This window comes from Ahaetulla prasina, chromosome 2, assembly GCF_028640845.1.
Source record: "Ahaetulla prasina isolate Xishuangbanna chromosome 2, ASM2864084v1, whole genome shotgun sequence".
Lineage (NCBI taxonomy): Eukaryota > Metazoa > Chordata > Lepidosauria > Squamata > Colubridae > Ahaetulla > Ahaetulla prasina.
In genome coordinates, this window is record NC_080540.1 from 237796550 (window position 1) to 237819919 (window position 23370).

Below are 23370 nucleotides of genomic sequence, written 5' to 3' on the forward strand. Positions count from 1 at the left end.
TCATGAAAAACCATTTTAATCTATACAGAGTAAAGGCCAGACTGGCAATTTAAAATTGCCAACAGCGTGGATGCACCCTTTTTGGGGGGGAAAACATTTTTATTGTTTTGATCAAGTCTAAATGGAGAGAGAAACCCATTGCCTCACAGGGTCACAAGACTAGACAATGTGTGATTTGATTATTTAGCTGACTTGATGAGGCATGAACTTCCCATGCAAAACTTGTCTGAGGAAAGGAGATATTAAATTCATTCAAAAAGACCCTTGTTTTACTCTTCTTGTTTCTTTAAAAAAAATGATCAACTTAATATTTTTATTGAAATGAAGATTTTCTTTTTTTAAAAAAAGGGGGGGGAGAACAATGACTTTCTTATTATGATTATCAGATTGGACATTTCTTTCATTTTGCAGCTCCATATTTTTCCAGAGCATAGTGTGAAAGCAAATAGATGAGGCACTGTAGAGGGCCACTAGCTGCTTTTCTGGTGTTTCTGTACAAATGCAAGATATTCTTGAACATCCTCAGGCGAACCAGCAACAAAAGGGACTCTCTGATGAATAGACTCTGGCTTTACATCCAACACTGGCTCTGTGCCCGTGGTAGCTATTCCACCAGCCTGTTCAATGATAAAAGCGATGGGGTTGCATTCGTACAAGAGCCGCAGCTAGAAAATAAGAGGGAAAACCCATTATTCTCACTTTAATCTCTTTTGTTGAAACTATTTAAGAAGCAGTAGAAGAATTTATATCTAATCACAACAGTTTTGCAAATTATAAACACTCATACATATATCATCTGACAGTTTTGAAATTCTTGCATTGCTGTTTTTTTAAAAATCGCAACAGTAATAAATGCAGTGCAGTCCAAATTAATTGTTCCAGTCCATTTCAATAGGAACACAAACTGCATTTTCCCCAGCAAAGAGCAAGCATCGATCAGGAAGAACAATAGTTTTTTAACAGTCGTTCATGCAGAATGTCCAGATTCAACCTTACTATTCCCTGATAATAAATTCTACCTAAGACTTTGAAGAGTCCTGCTACCCTCCAGGCAGAAAAATAGTGAGGTAGGTAAACATAGAGTTGTAAGCCACACTTCATTTGAAGTTACAATGTGGTCTTGTGTTTTTGGTTTAGCATGACATGTCAATCATGCATTACAGCTTAGCATTACAGGAGAATATAGCATATCTGGACTAGTTGAACTGTAATATTTTCATCTATCCATTTCCAATCAATATAGACAGAATTTTGGAAGCTGAATTTTCCTAAGCCAAAATGTGATGTTTTTAAAAAGCATGTTTGAATCCAGCTATGTCGTGGTTTATTGAAAAGTAATTTATGATTTCCAACAAGAAGATTCCAGTCAAAGTGCTTTGACAACAAACTATATTGAATAAATTATGACTTAGCATATTAAGACTCTCCCTGCCTATTCCTTGTTTCATTATATTGTTTTCCACATAGAATACCATCTAATACAGGGGGGTCAAACTGGATTTCTTCAAGAGCCAGATCAGCATTGTAGCTGTCCTCAACAGGCCAGTCTGGGGCGGCGGGGGAAGCGGGAGAGAAGGGGATTCTGCCAGCCAAAAAGGGGCATGGGGAGGCTGCGTGCAGCCCCCTCATGCCCCATTTTCTCCCTGAACAGCCTGCTGCAGTACTCTGCTGGCCAAAATGGAGGATGGGGGGGCAGGGGATCTCCCCCACTCCCTAGCATCCCATTTTCAGGCTGGATGGCCTCCTGCAGCACTCTGCCGGCCAAAATGGGGCACGGGGGGGCACATGCACCCCCTGCATCCCATTTTTTCTGCCAGAGTTCTTCAGGAGGCCAGAAATGGGATGCAGGGGGAGCACACACCCCCCACACCACATTTTCCCTAGCAGAGGCATTGTGGGCCAATCCTTTGCTATTTCCGGCCCAGCCCCACAGGCCAGGTGTAAGCTATAGTGACCAGACATCCCGCTTTTGGCGGGACAGTCCCGCTTTTTAATAATTTGTCCCGCATCCCGCGGCAATTCCCAAAAGTCCCGATTTTTTTTTGTTTCACTCCCATTCTGAAAATGGGAGGCGGTAACGCAAGAGGAGGAGGCGGAGAAGGGGGAGTGGCAGAGAAGGGGGCGTGAGAGGGAGGAGAGATGCCGCTTGACTTCACCCGAGAGGAAGAGAAGAGCCGAGAGGAGAGCCAAGCCTGCCTGGAAGAGGGAGAAGCAGCAGCCGCTCCTCCTCCTTCAGGCAGATGGCAAGACTCAGCATGCATGCGCAGCCCCCCCTCCCCCCCATCAATGGTGTCCCGCTTTGCCATTGCTGAAATCTGGTCACTTTAGTCTAAGCACACCATGGGTAGGATTCGGCCCACGGGCCTTGAGTTTGACACCACTGATCTAATATGTTCCTAAAATATTTAAGTCCCTATTTAAGACTTATATTTCTTAAACTTCCCTAGTTTGTCAGAATTCTGAAAAGCTTTATGTCTTCTCGAACGGGAACAAAGGGGAAGAAAGCATTGTCCATTATTTCCTCATACACTTTGAGATACTTTCTGAAGCATGAACAACATCATGTGAGACAAACTTTGGTTTGGAAAATGATATACATAGTACAGTGTGCATTACACAGCACATTGTTCTCAAAGGTAGACTATTGTCTGCAAGTTCAGCCATTGTGTACTTGTTTAAGTAGCTTTCAAAATGATCTGTAAACTTGCAAAATCCTAATTGATAGTTAAAAATGTTCCAGTACTAAGAAAACTTAGTAATGAACATGTTAGAAAACCATTTATTTTTTTCTGCTGTTTAAAATCAACCTGCACTCTCTCCAGAGAATTTCACATTATTATCACCTGCTAACCTAAAAATAAGAAAACCTGACTTCATGAGGACCTTGTCAAGAATTAGAAACTTGCAGCAACAGTCCCACTTAAGCCACTAACCACATGCCATTATTTAAACAATGAAATCATATAATTTTCATCATAGTTTCGGCTGGTGGTGTTATGATTAATTTTCTAATAATTGTGGAATCCTAAATTCATTTACTCACATATATAGCATATTGTAATACTTAGTGGGGTTTCTCAAATAATAAATGTGGGAATTGGGTAGAATATAAATTTAATAAATAATAATTAATATGCAAGTTTTTCTTATATATATATTCCTAATTTTTATTGCAAAAAAACTCAACTCATTTATTGGATTCCTTGTGATTCCTTGCATCAGTTGGGCTATTCTCTAATTTTAAATCCTGATTTTCCAAGGAACAAAATGCCTACCTTTTTCATTAAAAATGAACTTTCTTATAATAAATCAATTTAAAGTAGAAACATACCTTTCCTTTGGGACTTTTCTGATTAGCTGGATATAAAAATATCCCACCATACACCAGGGTACGGTGAATATCAGCCACCATGGAGCCTACATATCTGGCTCCATAAGGAGATGTACCTTCCTGTAAAGCAGAAATACAGTTTATATGAGAGTGGAATTGTTTGTACTCATTACCTAGTACAAATCTGAACTAATATGAGGCATAATTCAGAGGGAAGAAAAAATAATGAAATACCTAATCTGCAATTTCTAACAATTACGTATCCATGGAATTCTGGCCATAGAACAAAATATAGAAGCAAAACCAAAATTCTTTCTACTGGGTACTATAGAGGGCAAAAACAACAAGAGCACAATTTACCTAATGTTACACATTCTAACATAGAATAGAATAGAATAGAATAGAATAGAATAGAATAGAATAGAATAGAATAGAATAGAATTTTTTATTGGCCAAGTGTGATTGGACAAACAAGGAATTTGTCTTGGTGCATATGCTCTCAGTGTACATAAAAGACAGCAAGCAAGGTTAGTTTTTGCACAAAAATGGAAAAACAAAGAGACCTCCACAGAAGTAGAAGTGTTTGCTAAAATATTAATTTGCGCAGAAATGGACAGATTGACTCTGGAATTTAAAGACAAAAATGAATCAGAATATTATGAAATCTGGAACAATTTTATTATTGGCTGGAAAGGAGGAGAAATGCTGGGATATAGAACCATTGATGAGTAAAACGCTTGGAAGTTTTTATGCTAATTTGTTATGATAGATACAATTGAATTAGATATCAAAATAACCTATATGGTTGAAGAATATATTTATTTGAAATGTGATAATTAGTTTAAATATGTATAGAGATAAGGAAGTGTATCAATTATATGACAAAATTTGGTGAAAATGTTTAAACCGGAGATGTTACGCTATGTCCACTGTTTTTAATTTTTATTATAAATAAAAAACTTTTTAAAAATAAATAAATAGATAAATAAAAGACTTCTGGCCATAGAAATAAACTCCATATCAATCAATTTTTTGGTTGGCAGAAATCCAAATGTGCCAGAATATCACACCCTAACTTCACTGTCACAGTACAATATTATATCCCTGGCAAAACAGACTATAATATTAAATGTTTTCAAGCCTTGAGGAAGCATTAAATTATTGCATGTATGGATCTTGCAGATTTATTTAAGCTAGAATGAGACAGAGAATGGACAAGAAAGCAAATGGAGAAGTGCCAGCCTATTGCCTTTCTGAATTTCCACTGCACTCTCCTGTTCTCATTTTGTTATATCCCAAGACCAAGACACTTTCACTGTTCCAAGTGAACAATTCACAGATCTCCCTTTCAGATGACAAAAGAAACTGATTGATGGTTTGGAATGATTCATTTTTCCTTTCTGGAAATAGCTAATGGTACTTCCGCGCGGGCACTTGGAAAGATAGAATTCTATCAATATAGATATTGCCCAAATGCTCTCAAATAAAAGTCACAGTTTATGGAACTCTTAGTACGCCTGTTAGTTTCATTCCACTCTGCTCATTTTTAAAGGGTAACTTCTCATCATGCAGACATTTCAGAGTGTTTATATTAATTTTCATTTATGCTTTGTGGTCATGCACCTGTATTCAAGAAAGTTCCCACCACATCACTCAAAACAGATGATACTACAATGAGCAGATTAACAGAGATATATTTCATTTCCTTTTCCATCCTCACATACATAACATACTCAAACAAATTTTTAAAGCCCATTCCATGCCTCAAAAAAGCAACATAGCAGCAATCAATCTCATATAACGCAATACAGAGTGTACTCAACTTACAACAATTCCTTTAGTGACTGTTCAAAGTTACAATGGCACTGAAAAAAATGACTTATGACCGTTTTTCACACTTACAATTGTTTCAGAATCCCTGTGGTGACTCATATTTATGACAATTGCAGTGTCCTGAGATCATGTGATTTACCTTTTGCAACTTTCTTATAAGCAAAGTCAACAAGGAAGCCAAATTCACTTAACAACTGTGTCATTAACTTAATAACTTGGAGGGACTCACTTAACAACTGTGGCAAGAAAGGTCGTAAAATGGGGCAAAACTTATTTAACAAATGTTTCATTTAGCAACAGAAATTTTGGGCTCAATTGTGGTCATAAGTCGAGAATGATCTGTATTAGCAACATTCAATCTCATATAACACAATATCATTAAAGCCAGTTGTTGAAAATGGCCTTAGGTGTTTGGGATGGGAACTAGGATCTACTGGGAAAAAAACTCAGTTCCTTCTATAATATCAGCAAAAGTTCATTTTTATGGCTTGCAGTTTCTTCCAGCAACTGGAATAAAAGGGATATTGTATTTTTTTCCCCAAAGGGATGCTTTGAAAATCAATTCGTTGGCTTTCAAGTTATTCCATAATCCAGTTGTATTTCTTTAAAACAACTTGATAGCTTTGGTTTCAGATCAGTGGCTTAAGCTTAAGTGTATTTTTCCTTGAAACAATTTCACACAGGAAGGATGCAGTAAGCAACCCATGGGGCAATTTGCATGGGGTGGAACTTTCAAAAGCACCAACCATCAAATATCTAGGGCTAGCTCAGGAATTCTGGGATTTGAAGTCCACAGGTTATAAAGTTGTCATGATTGCCAGAGTCTGATCTAGGGGAAGATTTCAGTTCTCCCTTCTTAAGAACTTAATAGCAATGTGTACCTGATCATTTCAATTGTCAATGATGTAATAAGTACCTTGAAGTCAAAAATTATAGAGTAAATAAAAAGATTATAATCTCATTTTCTACAATCTTTTACAATAGTATTTATAACACAGCAATGAGAAAAGCTACTTACATGCTTTTTATTCAATGCACAGTGAGTTTTGTGGAGAGATAACAGTGCAATTTTACTGGTTAATCCCCTACAGAGCAAGTGCAGTGGTTTTAGTGGTTTTCTACATATATAGAAGATTTCAAGCCTTAGGAACTCATACTATGCCCATTGTTTTCTATCCAAGGTAGCTAATCACCTGATCAAAGAAGAAAAATTCAGCATATTCTTACACAAAATCAGCCTTCTCTGACCTGATCCTCTCTGCATTCCACACCTCAAAAATTCTCAGCAATGGCCATGCTGACTGAAATTTTAGGGTAGCCATTCTATAACAACAGGTGCAAAAGCTAAGAAAGAATGAACTAAGGAAGTCTGATGCCAGCTATGGACAGATCATGTAAGTACCTATCCAATAAATCCAATGAAACAAACCACAACTAACTGCAATATGCTGTGATTAGGATCACAGTCACCTTTGCTATGGCTGTCTAGATTTACAGATTTACTTGTTCAACTTTGTAAAATAAAATAAATTAAAATAATTGTACTGTTGTGTAAAAGAAAGTAAGTAAACCAGATGACTCAGTCTAAACTGGATTTGGTGCGAAAAAGGCACAATAAGGTTAAATCCTTCTCTGTTTCTGTTTCCTCATTTTCCTGGTTTAGTCGAACATATGTGTTTGTGAAAATATGAAATAATGCCTTCTTGAACTACAGTAAGTTGAATAAAGTCACACCTAATGGCTTCATGCAATTCCTGCAATGAACGCACTAAATGCTGATTATGAAAATGGTATAAACAAAGGTAAAGTCACCCAAATCCCAGAACCTATATAATATAGTGAAGTCATTTCCTGGTTTTTGTTTCTGATTCTTTTATGATAAACTTGACAAACAGTATCATTGCAAAATTTGAGTTTATAGGTCAAGTTCTGAATCAGACATATATATGGCTCGGCTGCTTGGCAGCTAAAGCAACAGGAAAAAATACACTTTTTTCTGAAGGCTTTTTGTTTGGCTGAAAATTTAATCATTGCTGGATTTGGAATAGGAAATATCAAATGACAGGTTCATAAGTAGGGTAAATAACTCCATTTACATAATACCATCTTTGTGTTCTTCCTGTAACACAGGTTAGAACAACCTCATGTCCCAAGGCGCATGCATTCCTTAAACTCCTTTTTTTTTTTTTGGTGGCCTTGGTAGGTTTTTCTAATTACCAGGCAGAAGTATTTTCTGATATTTTGAAATGGGAAATAACTACCTATTGTGTAAGTCATAAAATGAGATTAAATTTATTTATGAAACAATTGGTCTATTGGGGGAAAGGAGAGAGATCTATCATTCCTGGTTGATAGACCCAGTTTGGACCTACTGTAACTCTCCTCCCCAAATAGTAATTGTAGCCCCAACTGAGTTTTAGAGCTTGTGAGGGAAAGAGAGCAAGACTGCCTCTCTCTTCTCAGTTTTAAATTACCGTATATACTCGAATATAAGCCGATCCGAGTATAAGCCGAGGTCCCCAATTTTACCCCAAAAACTGGGGTAAACTGGGGACTCGAGTATAAGTCGAGGGTGGGAAATGAGGCACCTACCGGTTGGGGAAACCCTCCCTCCCTCAGCTGAGAAGGCTGGCGGCTCCCCGCCCCGCCCTCTCACTGCACCGTCCGGTAAAATGTGAAAAAAAGAAGAAAAAAAACTCGAGTATAAGCCGTATATACTCGAGTATAAGCCGAGGGGCTTAAAAAAAAAACAAAACTCGAGTATAAGCCGTATAGACCCGAGTATAAGCCGAGGGGACGTTTTTCAGCACAAAAAACGTGCTGAAAAACTCGGCTTATACTCGAGTATATACGGTAATCAAAGTTATTGGATACACCTGCTTTTGCTATCCAGTTTTCTGGATTCCCATACAGCAGGGAGCTCTGCTTAACAACTAGTTTAACTTAAAAGCAGAAACTTCTGATCTTTTCCTCTGTCACATGAAAAAGGAGGAGAATTTTGCAAGTCCAAATTGTTTAATGTGTGTGAGAAAATTGCACCTGCCTGATAATTAGTACCAACAGTGAGTGGGAAAATTATGGGCGTTATTATCCTGAGTGCCTGAAAAGTTACTTGTAAAATTCTACTTGAAACGGTACAAGAGGTGAGCAGGAACAGTATGAAGGTGGAGGATACAGTATGGCTTTTGGCCAAGTAGGGGGTGTTAAAAGCAGATTTCCATTTTCAGCATGTGATCCCTGGGAAAGGACATTAATATAAGATTGATTTAGCGAGAGTGTATGCCTGCATTATGGAATGTTTGTGAAAGTATTGAATTGAAGGTAAAGTATACTGAAGTACAGGTAGTCCTTGGCTTATGACCACAACCCAGCCCGAAATTTCTGTTGCTAAGTGAGACATTTGTTAAGTCAATTTTACCCCATTTTATGACTTTTCTTGCAGCAGCTGTTAAGTTAAGTTAAGTTAAATTAGGTAAATGAGGACCCAGATTGTTGGGGGGGCAATAAGTTGACTTTGTAAATATACAAATAGAATGAGACTATTGCCTTACACACTGTAAGCCGCCCTGAGTCTTCGGAGAAGGGCGGGATATAAATGTAAACAAAAAAACAAAACAAAAAAAGTTAGGAACATGGTTGTTAAGTGAATCTGGCTTACCCATTGACACTGTTTGTCAGAAGATTGCAAAATGTGATCACATGATCCTGGGACACTCCAACCCATAAATATGAGTCAGTTGCCAGCATCTGAATTTTGATCCGTGACTATGGGGACGCTGCAACAGCTGTATGTGTGAAATATGGTCATAAGTTGTTTTTTTCAGTGTCGTGGTAGCTTCAAAAGGTCATTAAATGAACTGCTGTAAGTGGACAACTGCCTGTATAGAACACCATACAAGTAAAGCATGAAGGTGAAGAAATAGATTGTTTAGTAAATGGTTCAAAAATGAGCAGAGAGCAAGACACAGTGATGATGTCCTATTGGCTGTTTAATGCTATATACTTTTGGGGAAATGTTTAAGGAATGTTTGTGGAGTTCTTGGACATGTATAAGGACATACTTCCTTGGGTAAGGAAGTGCATGGGTGCTGCATGTTCATTGACATGCAGGTGGTCTTCATGGTTAGTTGAGAATCCAAAAAATTTTCAAGGCACGTTAGACAGACATTTGGTATAGTAAGGAGGATGGATCTGAAAATAAGTGCAGCAAAGAACTGGAATTGAGAAATCCCAACTTTAACAACTACAATTATAAATAGTGGAAACTTCGATCCAGCGAATTTGTACTCCTTCATTACAAAAATGGGAAAATCAAAGAAATGCAAACGCTGGCAGTAATGAATGTTTGTTTAAAAAAATAATAAAAGAGTAAAAATGTTCTATATACCGAAGTGTTTCTACCATTTCGTTATATAGAACTAAGAAAGTTATGGATAATAGAACAAATAAGCTCCTGAAAAAAAGAGAAGCAAGTTTAAAAGAATAAAATGAAATGAATCAATATATGTCAATTATATAAGCAAAGATGGATACTGGTATAGAAATGTATAAAGAGGCACGGTGAATAATGTTAGCGTAAATTAGTTTTAGGAGAATCAGGCTGGTGTAGTAGTTAGAGCACTGAGATTGGGAGATCATGAGTCCTATCCTGCCCTAATCACTTTCTCTCAGCCCTAGGAAGGAGGCAAATTTTGCCAAGAAAGCTCCAGCATCTTGTTCTTGTAATTGCCAGGAATCAAGACTGACTCAAAGGCATGAGAAAGAAAACCAGTTTTAGCAAAGCATTATTTTCTTCTCTTTTCTCCTCTGTTTAATTTTTTTGGTTCATTATTCCTTATTCCTGGCTCATTTTCTGTGCTTTATAAAGTTTCTTACCACAAAAAAGAATAGCAGATGGATATGAATGTATTTAGTATTACATATTTAGTATGTTATAGGTGTTCTCACAAACTGGCTACCATGAAAACGCTTGATCATAGCTGAAACAGTAAGTATAGCCAATCACCCATAACCTAGACCAGGGGTATCAAACTCAAGGCCTGTGGGCCAGATATGGTCTGCAGGGTGCTTAGATCTGGGCCACAGGGCCACCCTGGAAATAGCAAAAGACTTGCCTATGGGGCCTCTACCAGTGAAAAGGGAGCTCGCAAGGGCATCCCTCCTTAGCTCCATTTTCACTGGAAGATTCTTCCAGGAGGCCATCACAGCTGAAAATGGAGCTCAGGAGCCCATTTTCACTGGCAGAATGGGCCTCAATGAAATCGAGTTTGACACCCCTGACCTAGACTATTCTAATAAATTGATTCTTGTCAGCCCTAAGCTTCCAAGATATTTTGACCACTTCAGCCATAAACTCATTTCATTTTTGAAGAATGTCTGTGATATTATGTAAGTTCAGAAGCCATCCTGGAAATAAACATGTAAGATGATGTTTTCTTTGATTTTAGGCTGGATTTCTTTGAAAAATGTTAACATTTTTTAATGTTAACATTTTGGCTCAGCAGACTAAGTCTGTCTGTTATTAACACAGCTGCTTGCAATTACTGCAAGTTCTCAAGTCCCACCAGGCCCAAGGTTGACTCAGCCTTCCATCCTTTATAAGGTAGGTAAAATGAGGACCCAGACTGTTGGGGGCAATAAAAGTTGACTTTGTATACAATATACAAATGGATGAAGACTATTGCTTAACACAGTGTAAACCGCCCTGAGTCTTCGGAGAAGGGCGGGATATAAATTCAAATAAATAAATAAATAAATAAATAAAAAACATATTTTGTAAAAAAAAATTAAATGGGTTTGAGCTCAGTCTTTAGTTGTTCTCAAGGAAATAAGTCCCACTGTCCTGAAAAAATGTAAGACTGCAACTATACTATCAACAGTTCAATGTATTGTGGCAGTTTGAACCATGGAATTTATCCAGTGCCCCAATATTTTTCACTATTTTTTGCTATATATTTCACAATTCTATATTCGTTATGCTTGGAAGGCGACCTTCTATTTTATTCTTAAATTAAAGTAATGTTTCTAAAATAAATGCCTACCTTTTTGCTAAATAGCATGAGTTGCTATTGAATGGGGACTTGCTTAGATTTAGATTTTCCAGTACTTTTGGACAACAAGTTTTCTCCTTGAATGGATTAATTCAACTGTAATCAAAATTCTCTGTGGGAGCTATGGAACTAAACTACATTAAATACTACTTGTAATTAATGGCAGCCAAAAGGTAAATTACCTCAGGAAATTTCTTCTTGTGTATATACTCAGTCACAGCAGGATCAAAATACTTTGCATAACCTTCATTAAGACTATAGATTTTTCCTTTCTTCTTGATTTTCACGTCTTTTTCCACCAAAATGAATTCACCAAGACCCTACAAACAGATAAAATAAATAAAGGAGCTTATTCATATACTATTAATTCACATGCCACCTTAATGATTTATTACTGTAAATATTTCCCATTCCTTCAAGGAATCAGGTAAAATTCTATTTAATCCACTTTTAAAGGAATAAAAAGAATTGAAGTTAGTGATAGCCAATTGTAAAAAAAATATCTCTGCAGTTTTAAGTGTCTTTGCAAAGAGTCATAAGCATCTTAGAGATTTGTGAAAAGATTTCAGGCCTGCACCAGGGGTGAAATCTACTTACCTTCCGTACTGGTTCGGAAGTGTGCGCACCATTACATCACATTCGATTTTAGACCTTTTGTGCAGAGGGTCAAAAAATGATATCCGGGTGGGTGGGCAGAGTCTCACGCTGCTGCTGCTGCCGGTTCGCCAAACCACGTGCCACCGTTGCTACCGGTTCACTTGAACCGGAGTGAACCAGTAGCATTTCACCCCTGGCCTGCACCATTTACTTGTACTGTAGTACTTCTACTACAGTCCATTAGCCTATAGTCCATCAGCTGGAACCCAGGATTCAAAATACTAGGATGGACCATTAAATAAAGAATTACGGATAAGAATATCCATAGGCACATTCATTAAAATATCCAATGTTGGAGTTCTCCTCCTCCAAGCATTATTTTTTAATAATGTAATAATTAGGAGGAAAGGCTTTTGAAATGTTGATAGTTTTGGGATTTAGAAACCTTTGCCAATATTCTGCAGGCCTCCCAGAAGCTGACTAAGAGATCTCCGTCTGTGTTTTGACCTCTCTTGACAACATTCAAATAGTGATGTCCACATAGAGAGGGATCACCACTAGAAATGAAAGGGACTAAAACAGTACAGACTCAAGCTAAATTTCAGAGTGGAGGTAGTCCTCAACTTACAACAATTGAGCCTAAAATTTATGTTCTAAGTGAGAAATTTGTTAAGTGAATTTTTGCCCTATTTTACAACTTTTCTTGCCACTGTTGTTAAGTGAATCTGTTTTTCCAATTGATTTTACTTTTCAGAAGGTTGCAAAAGGTGATTGCATGAGCCCCCCCGCCCAACACTGCAACCGTCCGAAAAGTGAGTCAGTTGTCAAGCATCTGAATGTAAATCATGTGACCATGGGAATGCTGCATTGGTCATAAGTGTGAAAAATGGTCATAAGTCAGTTTTTTCAGTGCTGTTGTAACTTTGAATGGTCATTAAGTGAACTGTTGTAAGTCAAGGACTACCTATAGTCAATAAAGCTTTTTTAAGTTAAGTTAAACTAATGTGCTTCCAGTTTAGCATCAGTAGGAAGCACTATATTAGCAAGAATTCTGTTTTTTTTTCCCCTAGCAAAATTATGAACAAATTAAAGAATAATTCAGATTTTAACACAATCTGGTTAAAATCTGGCCCTGTTTTTTTAATGCATGGATAAAACAGCTTTCACATCCTAAATTCAGTTCAGTTTTCCCTTGCTTGTTGAAATATGTTTGATACCCTTTATCATCTGCTATTTCCACATGTTTCCCAAACTCTTTTTAATGCCAGCTATAAAATAGTGTTGCTCATTCGTTTAATGAAACTCCTCTTGGTTTCACGGCTTTAAACACTAAAAGTAGCTTGCAGTCACTCTTCTGTTCTGACTTTGGAGTGGTCTTGTAAAGGCCAAATTAGCTATTCTGTAGTTTTGAGGACCAGATCTAGAAAAGCATTTCATGACTCATCCAAATGATTTGTACATGCCAATTCATAAGCAATCATTTTGCCACCATGGCGTTACAATGGTGTTATACGGCCAAATACCACTCCTGGAAGCGTCGCTCTCATTCTGAATGGCTTCTATATTATAAACACTTTATCTGCCTACCACACCACAGTCTCTGGAAAGGGAGATGGTTTTCCTATGGAATGTGAAATATCAAACGAAACAGAACTATGCTTAGTATTGGACACATACCGGATCCAACATAAAGCAATCCACTCCTTGGCCCGTTGAAAGGGCAACCAGGGTTGCGCTGCCATACAGAGCGTAGCCTGCAGCCACAATGTTGCGTCCAGGTTGTAAGGCGTCCTTTTCAGAAGGATCATCTTCAGAGGTCTAAAACAAAAATTATTGCACTATAAGCTAGTAATAATATAAGGATATGATATGATATGATATGATATGATATGATATGATATATGACATGATATGATATAATGTAGCATAGCGTAGCATAGTATAGTATAGTATAATAATATAAATATATAAAATACATACATTACATATACATGCACACACACACGCACACATACACACACATCCATATATTTTGCTGTTTCAAAATTTAAATTGGAGGGGAAAAAAGAAACTTCAAATGTATGGATAGGACATTCTCTTAATCACGGAACTACAATGTGTCTGATATATTGAGACCGAAGAGTTTTTTTCTATAAAATAATATTAAATATAACAACAACAACAACAACAACAACAACAGAGTTGGAAGGGACCTTGGAGGTCTTCTAGTCCAACCCCCTGCCCAGGCAGGAAACGCTACACCATTTCAGACAAATGGTTATCTAACATTTTCTTAAAAATTTCCAGTGTTGGAGCATTTATACAACTTCTGCAGGCAAGTTGTTCCACTGATTAATTGTTCTAACTGTCAGGAAATTTCTCCTTAGTTCTAAGTTGCTTCTCTCCTTGATTAGTTTCCACCCATTGCTTCTTGTTCTACCATCAGGTGCTTTAGAGAATAGTTTGACTCCCTCTTCTTTGTGGCAGCCCCTGAGATATTGGAACAGTGTTATCATGTCTCCCTTAGTCCTTCTTTTCATTAAACTAGGCATACCGAGTTCCTGCAACTGTTCTTCATATGTTTTAGCCTCCAGTCCCGTAATCATCTTTGTTGCTCTTCTCTGCACTCTTTCTAGAGTCTCAACATCTTTTTTATATCGTGGCGACCAAAACTGAATGCAATATTCCAAGTCTGGCCTTACCAAGGCATTATAAAGTGGTATTAACACTTCACGTGATCTTGATTCTATCCCTCTCTTTATGCAGCCCAGAACTGTGTTGGCTTTTTTGGCAGCTGCTGCACACTGCTGGCTCATATCTAAATGGTTGTCCACTAGGACTCCAAGATCCCTCTCACAAGTACTACTATTGAGCAAGGTACCACATATCCGGTACCTGTGCATTTTGTTTTTTTGGCTTAAATGTAGAACCTTACTTTTTTCACGGTTGAATTTCATTTTTTCACTGATGAATTTCATTGAACTCATTAATTGAACTGCAGATACTGCCTAATTACAAATAACATTAGCAGTAAAGATGTACCAGCTGCAGGTCAAGTCATAAACTGAAGTAACTTGCCTGTGTCAATAATCAATCTTCAACAACAGAACACATCAAATGAAACACTGAGTTCTTTAACTTTGTCCCTTAACTTGTTCCAAATGTCACTGTGAGACTCAATGCCTGTGTTAAATCTATTTGCAAATGGCTAATAATTACTATTAGCTCATGTTCTTAGGTAGTAACAGCTAACCATCAATGGAAAATGTCAATTGAAACTAATCTTTTTAGGTCAAAGGTGCACAGCTTGCGAGTTTAAGTCTTATGTTGCCCACCAAAATGGGGATACATGGCTAGGGGTTATCCCTAGCATTTTAAGATTGGTATCATAATAAAGTGTAGATAATAATATGCACAAATTCATATTCCACATTTATTCTGGAACAATTTCAGACATTCAAAACAGCCTGAAGAACACAACTGCAAAAGGTCAAAGAGCAAGTGATCCTGGATGGTTATTTAAATATTATTCCAGAGCATTAGTTCAAAAGGCTTAGCAAATCAGGACTCTGCCCTAAATGGATCAGATAACTTTTAGGTGTGACCTGATCTTTTACTAGAAATGCTGGGTTACATCTCTCCACCAAAAGATTAGTACCTATTCCTGGGATTTAAGGTTAAACTATATAATATGTAAAATATTATGTAGATTGTCTTCTAGTTTTTATTTTCTCTAACGTATGGATAAAGGAAGAGCAATCTGGATTTAATATAAACAGTAGGAACATCCTAAAGTTTTCTACTCCAGAGTCTGTTTCCCAAATTAGCATTCCTTGTTTCAATAGCAATCAATCATCTATAGCCAGGCAATACGCTATACCAGGGGTCTCCAACCTTGGCAACTTTAAGACTTAAGGACTTCAACTCCCAGAATTTTGGGAGTTGAAGTCCACAAGTCTTAAAGTTGCCAAGGTTGAAGACCCCTGCACTATACTGTCATTTCATTTATTCTGACCCACTCAGCTGAGATGCCGAATTGATTGAGCTGATGGCAGTCAGCAGACTGACCATCTATCCAACAACTTCCATATACAAATCAATAGAACCAGATCAAGTTCCAGGAAGGATTGCAACAAAAAACACCACTGTTTGTCATTTAAAGCTCATACTTCAACACCACTCAAATCAATTATTAATAAACAACAGCCCATACTGGTCACATCAGGACACACAATAAAGACAAAATAATATCAGAGCGAATTGGCAATAGTGGTTAAGGCATCAGACTAGAGACCAGGACTTCTAGCCAGCTAGGTGACTTTGAGCCAATCATTGTCAGCCTTAGGAAACAGGCAATAACAAACTATACTTCTTATAACTTGCCAAGAAAACTGTGGGGACATGTCCAGGCAGTAATCACGAACCAATACTAACTCAGAGGTGTGCGTGCACACACACACACACACACACACACACCACACAATCAGAACACCTCAACCTCCTAAGACATTCCATTAAATACCTCAAACAGATATTTGGAAAAAGGAAAGTTGACTAATACAATTAAGTGAGACATCAAAAGATTTGAGACTATCTCAGAATGTCCCACCAAAAATGGATTTTTACTTGCAGCACTATTAATTGATGAGGTACTTATAATCTCTTTCACATGTAACTTGCATCTATATGACTAGCCTGCAACAGTGATGCCTTTCGCAGATACTATTAAAAGCAAGAAAGCATGGGAGATCCTGACTGCCATTTCCAGTTTGTTATTTTAGCTAATTTAGGGTCATAGAGTAGAACTGTATGATGTAACTCAATGATGAAAATATAGGACATCTAACATGTAGAAGGTAAGAGGATCAACCATCATACTTCCAGTTCACCTCTCTGAGAATGTGAAGTAATAATGTACTTAGTACTTCTAATGTACATTAAATCTAATGTACAATAGATTTTATAGAGTTGATTGAACATATATTTGGATCTGATCCAGAGTTGTTCCCTAGGCCTGTTGCTTCACCAAAGAGTTGCATGGTATTGCATACAAATTCATGACAAGTTTGATGACTTCCAACTTGGGGGAAAATTCCGTGAAGTGAATGCTATTTTTAGAAATCTATAAATGATAGTGATAAAATGAGACGTTACAAGGTATTTATTCTGTGTTTTTAAATATTAGTATTAACTATTCCACTTTTCTTTTCAGTGGCTTACCTTCTTGTAAATTGCAAATATTGTTCCTATTGAGGCTAAACAGTCTATATTGGAAGAGCCATCTAATGGATCAAAGCACACCACATATTTACCCTGAAAAAGGAGAAACAAAAGCAGTCTTAAAACAGATATTAGCAGGTACAATGTTCATTCACGGTTTAGCTAAAGATAATTGAGAAAGTTAGTTGTCCTGAGAATTCTACTTTATGCAGAAGAACAATTTAAAAATGCGTTTTTATATCAGAGGGATAATGAAAAATAGACTATTATATGGTACAATACCAACTCCCTACAACCGGTATTTTGCTACATAATACTCTACTATACTCTATAGTACAACTTGTACTGCATCCCCCATCCCACACACAAACAAAAATGTTGCGGTAAGGAAGTAAAACAGTTCTTATCTGGCTGCTTCTGGTGAATTGAAAGTCTGCTAAAGCTATCTTTTTTCCCTGCAGTTCTTCAACTGTGATATCAAATATTATTTCAAAAAGCTTGGCAGCTTCCTGATCCATTTTTTCAGGCAAACTGGGAACAGCAATAGGGTATCAATGAAATCAGGTACCTGACTTTCCTCAGTGAGATTATGTAAGTACTAGTAATGCAAAGCCTACCTTGAATACAAGGTACTGTATTTATTTGTCTCCCTGGTTCATTTTGGAAATTGTCGAGTCCCTTTTAAGGCTGAACTAGAATCTCAGGGAAGAGATTCTATGTTTTCATTTATATTTTTTGAGAACTTTCATATAAGATAAGTGAAAAGACATAAAGAAACAACTTGCCTGCCCCCAAAATCTGAAAAGAAAAGGAAACTAAAATTAACAAACACAAATTACTTCTGACCTTATTTTGAACAGGTAATTTACATTCTTATTCACCTCCACATTTAATCTACATCTTTTTAAATCTTCAACTCATAAATCAATAAATTCCTTTTTTTTTGTTCCTTCAATAAAAAGTCTGAGATTTCATATTTTCAAATCTCCTGCTCCTGCTCCTACTCCTCCAAACAAATCGTGCACAAAATATGATCAAAAGTAAATGTAAACTGTCAGACAGAAAACCTATCCTGCAGGATTTTCTTTTAAACCAGTTCTCATTCAATTGATGAAAAATTATTTTATTTCTCAACATCTTTCCAAATAAACTAGTTCACTGCATACTCTTTGGTAAAATGTGGTGTTCATTTAACTGTAGGGCGACCCACTGTGAGTATCCTGCCTATCATAGTACAGAAAGTCCCAGAATAAGGCTCAGGAATTTCCTCACACATACCTAAATCCAGCATTCTTTGTTATTCTGTGTCCTCACAATGTCATTTTCCCTAGTCAATAATAGAGGCAGCCACCAGTTATTCTTAGCTGTTCTGTTTTTAAAAGGAGGGTTTTTCCTCTTAGGGGCTGTCTCTAAGAAGAATAGGGTGGACTTATTCTCCAAAGCACCTGAGGGCAGTAACCATGTGGAAGATCATTAAAGAGAGAAATAAGGAAAAATTTCCTGACAGTGAGAATAATTATTCAGTGAATGGCTTGCCTCTAGAAGCTGTGGCTGCTTCAGCACTGGAGCTTTTCAAGAAGACCTGTGTGCCTACCGTCCCTGTCCTAATACTCCTTTTTACTTACTCTTTTCATGTATCCAAATTATGTTTATACTTTTACCTGTTATCTTATATATGACTGACAAAATAAATAAATAAATAAATAAATAAATAAATAAATAAATAAATAAATAAATAAATAAATAAATAAGATGTGTCTGAAATAGTATAGGATCTCCTGCTTGAGCAGATGGCTGGACTAAAAGATCTCCAAGGTTCCTTCCAACCCTATTATGTTCTTGTTATTACTTGACTTGTTTTTTGTCCAGTGGTGGGTTGCTATCAGTTATCACGCGATCCGGTAGCGGCAATGGTGAGGTGAGAGCGAACCGGTTCTCTCCGACTGTCAGTTGGCCCCTCTTGCCCGCCCCTGCACTATACCTATCTATATTTGTTAGTTTTTAGCCCAGCTCTGCCGCGCCTCAGCTGTTCTAAAATGGAATGTGCTAGCGTGGAGCGCATGTGCAAAGCGAACCGGTGGTAACACCAGTTGAAACCCACCACTGTTTTTGTCATGGATTCAATCTGGCATGCTTCACTGACCATCCAGTTGCTGACATGGTCAGCTGACTCCAAGAGGTTGCGATCAGCTCAGACCATATTGGCAATTTAACTTTGTGTTAGCATCCCCGCTCCCCCTGATGTTTAGGAGTTGTCCTCCATTTTATTTCAACATGGGCATGGGAAAGTTTTTCTTTTAGACTAAGTTCTCCTTCAGTTTAAGCAGTTCAATCTTAATTCAATTTTGGAAGCAGTATTATTTGTTGCATGTGGAAGCCACATTCAGTTCTGGAATGGTTTGATTGTCAACTCTTCCCCCAGGCATTTTCAACTATAAAGCCAGTGGTTTCCTTTGGAGCCCCTTGGGAAAAACTTTTTCCTTCTGTGACTCAATTGCGCCCTCTGCTGCTTAATAAAGGAACACTCTCTTCCCACTTAATTAGACCGCATACTGACCCTCTTTTCTTTTGGAGTGATTATTGCTTCTTTATTCTCTTCAGAGACCAGGACGCAACTACTGTAGGAGGACTGGAGCATGTTGATAACCAGAGAATTGGACAACACATCCAGTTTTTTCTGCTCATCCCCAGTCACATTCATGCTTCCTGCAATTCCATACCTATGGAGGGAAAAAAGCCCACAAGGTTATTACTAACATGAAAATAGAGTTAAGTCAGGGAAAAGCAAATGGATGCTCTTCATATTTTTGGGCTGTACCTCTCACAGTCTTTTGCCATTGACCATACTGAAGGACCATATTGAAGGCCTTTTGGAAACACTGAGGGCCTGTATGTGCTGCCAGGCATTTCCAGAGATTAATTGGAGACTATTTTTTTTTATTTGCATTTATATCCCGCCCTTCTCTGAAGACTCAGGGCGGCTTACACTATGTCAAGCAATAGTCTTCATCCATTTGTATATTATATACAAAGTCAACTTATTGCCCCCAACAATCTGGGTCCTCATTTTACCTACCTGATAAAGGATGGAAGGCTAAGTCAGCCTTGGGCCTGGTGGGGCTTGAACCTGCAGTAATTGCAAGTAGCTGCTGTTAATAACAGACTGCATTAGTCTGTTATTAGTATTTCTATTCTATTCTGTTCTATTTTCAATATTCTATTTTCAGTTTACTGAATCTCTTTACCTCAGCAATCATGAAATAATGCATATATAAGAGGAATGTGCTTTAAAGTGTTGCAAACTTTTTTGTTACTAAATGAGTCTTTTTTTTTTCTTTTCTTTTTTTGTTTACATTTATACCCCGCCCTTCTCCGAAGACTCAGGGCGGCTTACAATGTATAAGGCAATAGTCTCATTCTATTTTTATTTTTTTATTTTTTACAAAGTCAACTTATTGCCCCCCCAACAATCTGGGTCCTCATTTTACCTACCTTATAAAGGATGGAAGGCTGAGTCAACCTTGGGCCGGGCTCGAACCTGCAGTAATTGCAGGCTCTGTGTTCTAATAACAGGCTTCTCTATTGCCTGAGCTATCCCTGCCTTTGTATCCTCTATGATTTTTGGGTTTTTTTGCATAATCTTATTGACATCTTCAGTGTTAAATGTTCAGAACTGTTTCTGTAAAAAGCCAATCATTGTAATGCTGTGATAGGGTCTTTTTCCATGGTCATCTCTGTTGGAAGTCAGCTATTAAAGGCACTAAATGAACCCAAGATGAAAGGGGAGAGAACTCTGGGAGCTTCTTTCTATTTCAGCCAAGCTTCTCTTCTACCACATCATCCTGCCAGCTGGCCTATTTTTTTTTCCACACAAGTTTATCCATCTTCTGGAAGACTGGCAGACCTGAATTCAGAAATAGCACAAGTGGGCAGGAGGGAGCCTCTGTCACTGACAACTTGTCACTTGGGCAACTTGAAATTGATTAAGGTCTCTAATCTAGGCACCATTTATTCTTGTCAGGTCTCACCCCACCATACGTTAAAGAGGGGAAATGAAGCCAGGGCACTCCATCAATTGCTGCCCTTAAATTGGCACAGGAAATTGTAGCGACACTACAAGGCTCAGTAATAAGACAGAATAAAGCTTCACGGTTCTAGTAGCAAAATTTAGTGAACTATTTAACCAATGCTTAGACTGCCCCAATGATACATCTCCAGATAATTCACAGGAATCTCAAGATGCAATATCAGAAGAATAATAAATACAATAAAAGAACAATTAGTGTTATATTTCTAGTGACTCAATGCACAGTAATGAGGTTATGAGGAGGAGCATTCTCTCTCTCTCTCTCTTTCTCTCTCTCTCCACTTAATTCCATCCCTTTGCAAGCAATGAAAGGATAAATGGCTGTTCCTTTCAAATAGGAAATGACAGAGGGCTGAATGGATCTTCAGAACCAAATATGGCCCTTCCCCATGACCAATCCTACTCCTTTTCTATTTTCTGGACAGCATTTCTGACTTTTATAAGAATCAGTCTCAAAGGTTTGCATGGGAACAAAAGGGTTTCTGCTATTTGATATCATCCTTCAAGGCGTAACCTTGGAAGAAAAAATTCAAGAAAATCTGTTGCCTTGAGACATTGTGCTAAGAAGCTGAAGATTACACCTTGGCAATTTATTTTCTGATTAACTCATTCATGTTCACATGAAATTATAAAAATAGGCCGTCAGGTTTCTGGAAGACAATCAAGACCTGGCCATGACATCAAACCTGTTAATGAATACAATGCAATTTGCCACTTGACGCAGTTCTGATTCCTTCTCAGAATGCAACTTCTATTAGAAGTTAGAAACGTCTTTATGCTGACACGCTCATGGACTATTTTGTTTGAACCTCTTAATCACAGAAATAGCATAGAAGCAAATTGGATTATTCCTGGGTTAATATTACTGCTTTAGTTTGCTGAATTATATTACCAAATATTAAAATGCATGCATACTACATGCTAGTACACTATTTGTCTACATCTCAGTCCCATTATTAAATTTTGCTATATTCGGAAAGTTTTTGTTCTCTCCTTGAAATTATTATGTTAATAGAGTAGAGGCATCAGATTTTGTTGGTGCCTTCTTTCTGATCAAACTCTGTTTATATCAAACCAAAATCAATAATGGTTTCAGAGAGGTTTCTATAACTCAGTATACATGTTAGCCATTATCGGAGCTTTTCTTTCATTGCAGCCATGTGGAACTCTTATCTCAATAATTTTGTTCAATGTATTATAAGAAATAGGCCTCCTTCTCCAGATCTCATTCAAAACATTCTAATATAGATCCACTTCTCACTTTTTCTATGCTACTCACATATGAGCAAGACCTGCCTTTCGGACTGCTGATGAGATGGCCTTGATGGCAGTGAGCATTGAGTTCAAAAGCTGGGTCAATTCTCCCGTTGCCCCTTTCACCCGTCGTCCTTTCTCCATGACATATCGGTTCAGGGTTATCATATCTGTTTCAAACGGGCTTTGATCTGACATGTTGGCTGGAAAGCAGGGCTGGTTTTCTTGGTTAGAAACTAGGAGTTCTTCTCTTCCCCTCCTGATCCCTACTGTTTGCCGGTAGTTTTATTTTAAGGAGAAGCAGCTGGTGGCACCCCAAGCACGGATTAATAAAAGATTCCTGATCCCATGTGACTTGAATGCTCGAAATAGACCTGGCACACAATTCCTCTGTATCTTCAAAGCAGCAAGAGTGCAACTTCTACTCAGCTGAACAAATTACCCTTTTGGAGTAAATGCACAATTAACTATAGGTAACTAATTGTGATTGAGTCGCTGCTGAATATGATATGAAGAGAGAATTAATGAATGGTTCTAAATCCTGTCATTTGTGGGTCAAATAATCTTATAGAACGATGCGTACTCAACGATGTGTGTAAGGTAGCCTATGCAGCAAACTCTCAAGGAATTTACTGCCAAACTTGGCAGTTACATCAATCTGTGATGGAATGTGGGTTTGATTCAGGGAAGTAGAGGAAGGCAATGTTGAGCCACTACAGAAAAGATAACTGAGTCCTGAGAAAGTAGAGAGCATGAGGAAAAAACTCAAAACAAGTCCATCTTGACTGAATTAGATATAAGTTGATGTAGGGAGAGGCTTTAATGGACTTTGAAGATTTTGTTACCATGCCCTAAGCTCCTTAAAGAACATTCCAGGGCTTCTGGTGATTCCTGTTTTGTGACCTTGCATACCTTGAAGGGTGGACCATCCCTGACCTATATTATCTGCTTTACTATAGGTTGGCAACTTCTTTAGTCTGAGCTTTTAAATATAGAAG

The 23370-nt window shown here is 37.6% G+C and overlaps 1 protein-coding gene and 1 long non-coding RNA gene across 2 annotated transcripts in view; one reads left to right on the forward strand and one right to left on the reverse strand.

Moving 5' to 3' along the window:
- Positions 1-22678, reverse strand: LOC131190972 (fructose-1,6-bisphosphatase isozyme 2). Its single transcript, XM_058168568.1, has 7 exons — positions 22398-22678; positions 19589-19751; positions 17032-17124; positions 13489-13629; positions 11397-11534; positions 3332-3451; positions 1-665 (listed from the first exon to the last, which is right to left on the reverse strand). Exons 1-7 carry the CDS (start codon positions 22568-22570, stop codon positions 471-473), a joined length of 1023 nt encoding a protein of 340 aa, XP_058024551.1. The 5' UTR covers positions 22571-22678; the 3' UTR covers positions 1-470.
- The window catches only part of LOC131190974 (uncharacterized), a 30970-nt gene continuing 8273 nt past the window's right edge, over positions 674-23370 (forward strand). Inside the window, exons 1-2 of the long non-coding RNA XR_009153385.1 lie at positions 674-1067; positions 6346-6558. This is a non-coding gene — a long non-coding RNA (uncharacterized LOC131190974). The remainder of the gene's footprint in view (positions 1068-6345; positions 6559-23370) is intronic.

Bases quoted from the DNA above. Each gene is read 5' to 3' on its own strand.
- LOC131190972 (XM_058168568.1), bottom strand. From the start codon at position 22,570: ATGTCAGATCAAAGCCCGTTTGAAACAGATATGATAACCCTGAACCGA. The intron at 11,535-13,488 runs GTATGTGTCCAA...ATCTGTTTGTAG, and splicing joins ATTGCTTTATGTTGGATCCG to GGTCTTGGTGAATTCATTTT. The intron at 3,452-11,396 runs GTAATTTACCTT...TCTGCTTTACAG, and splicing joins ACAAGAAGAAATTTCCTGAG to GAAGGTACATCTCCTTATGG.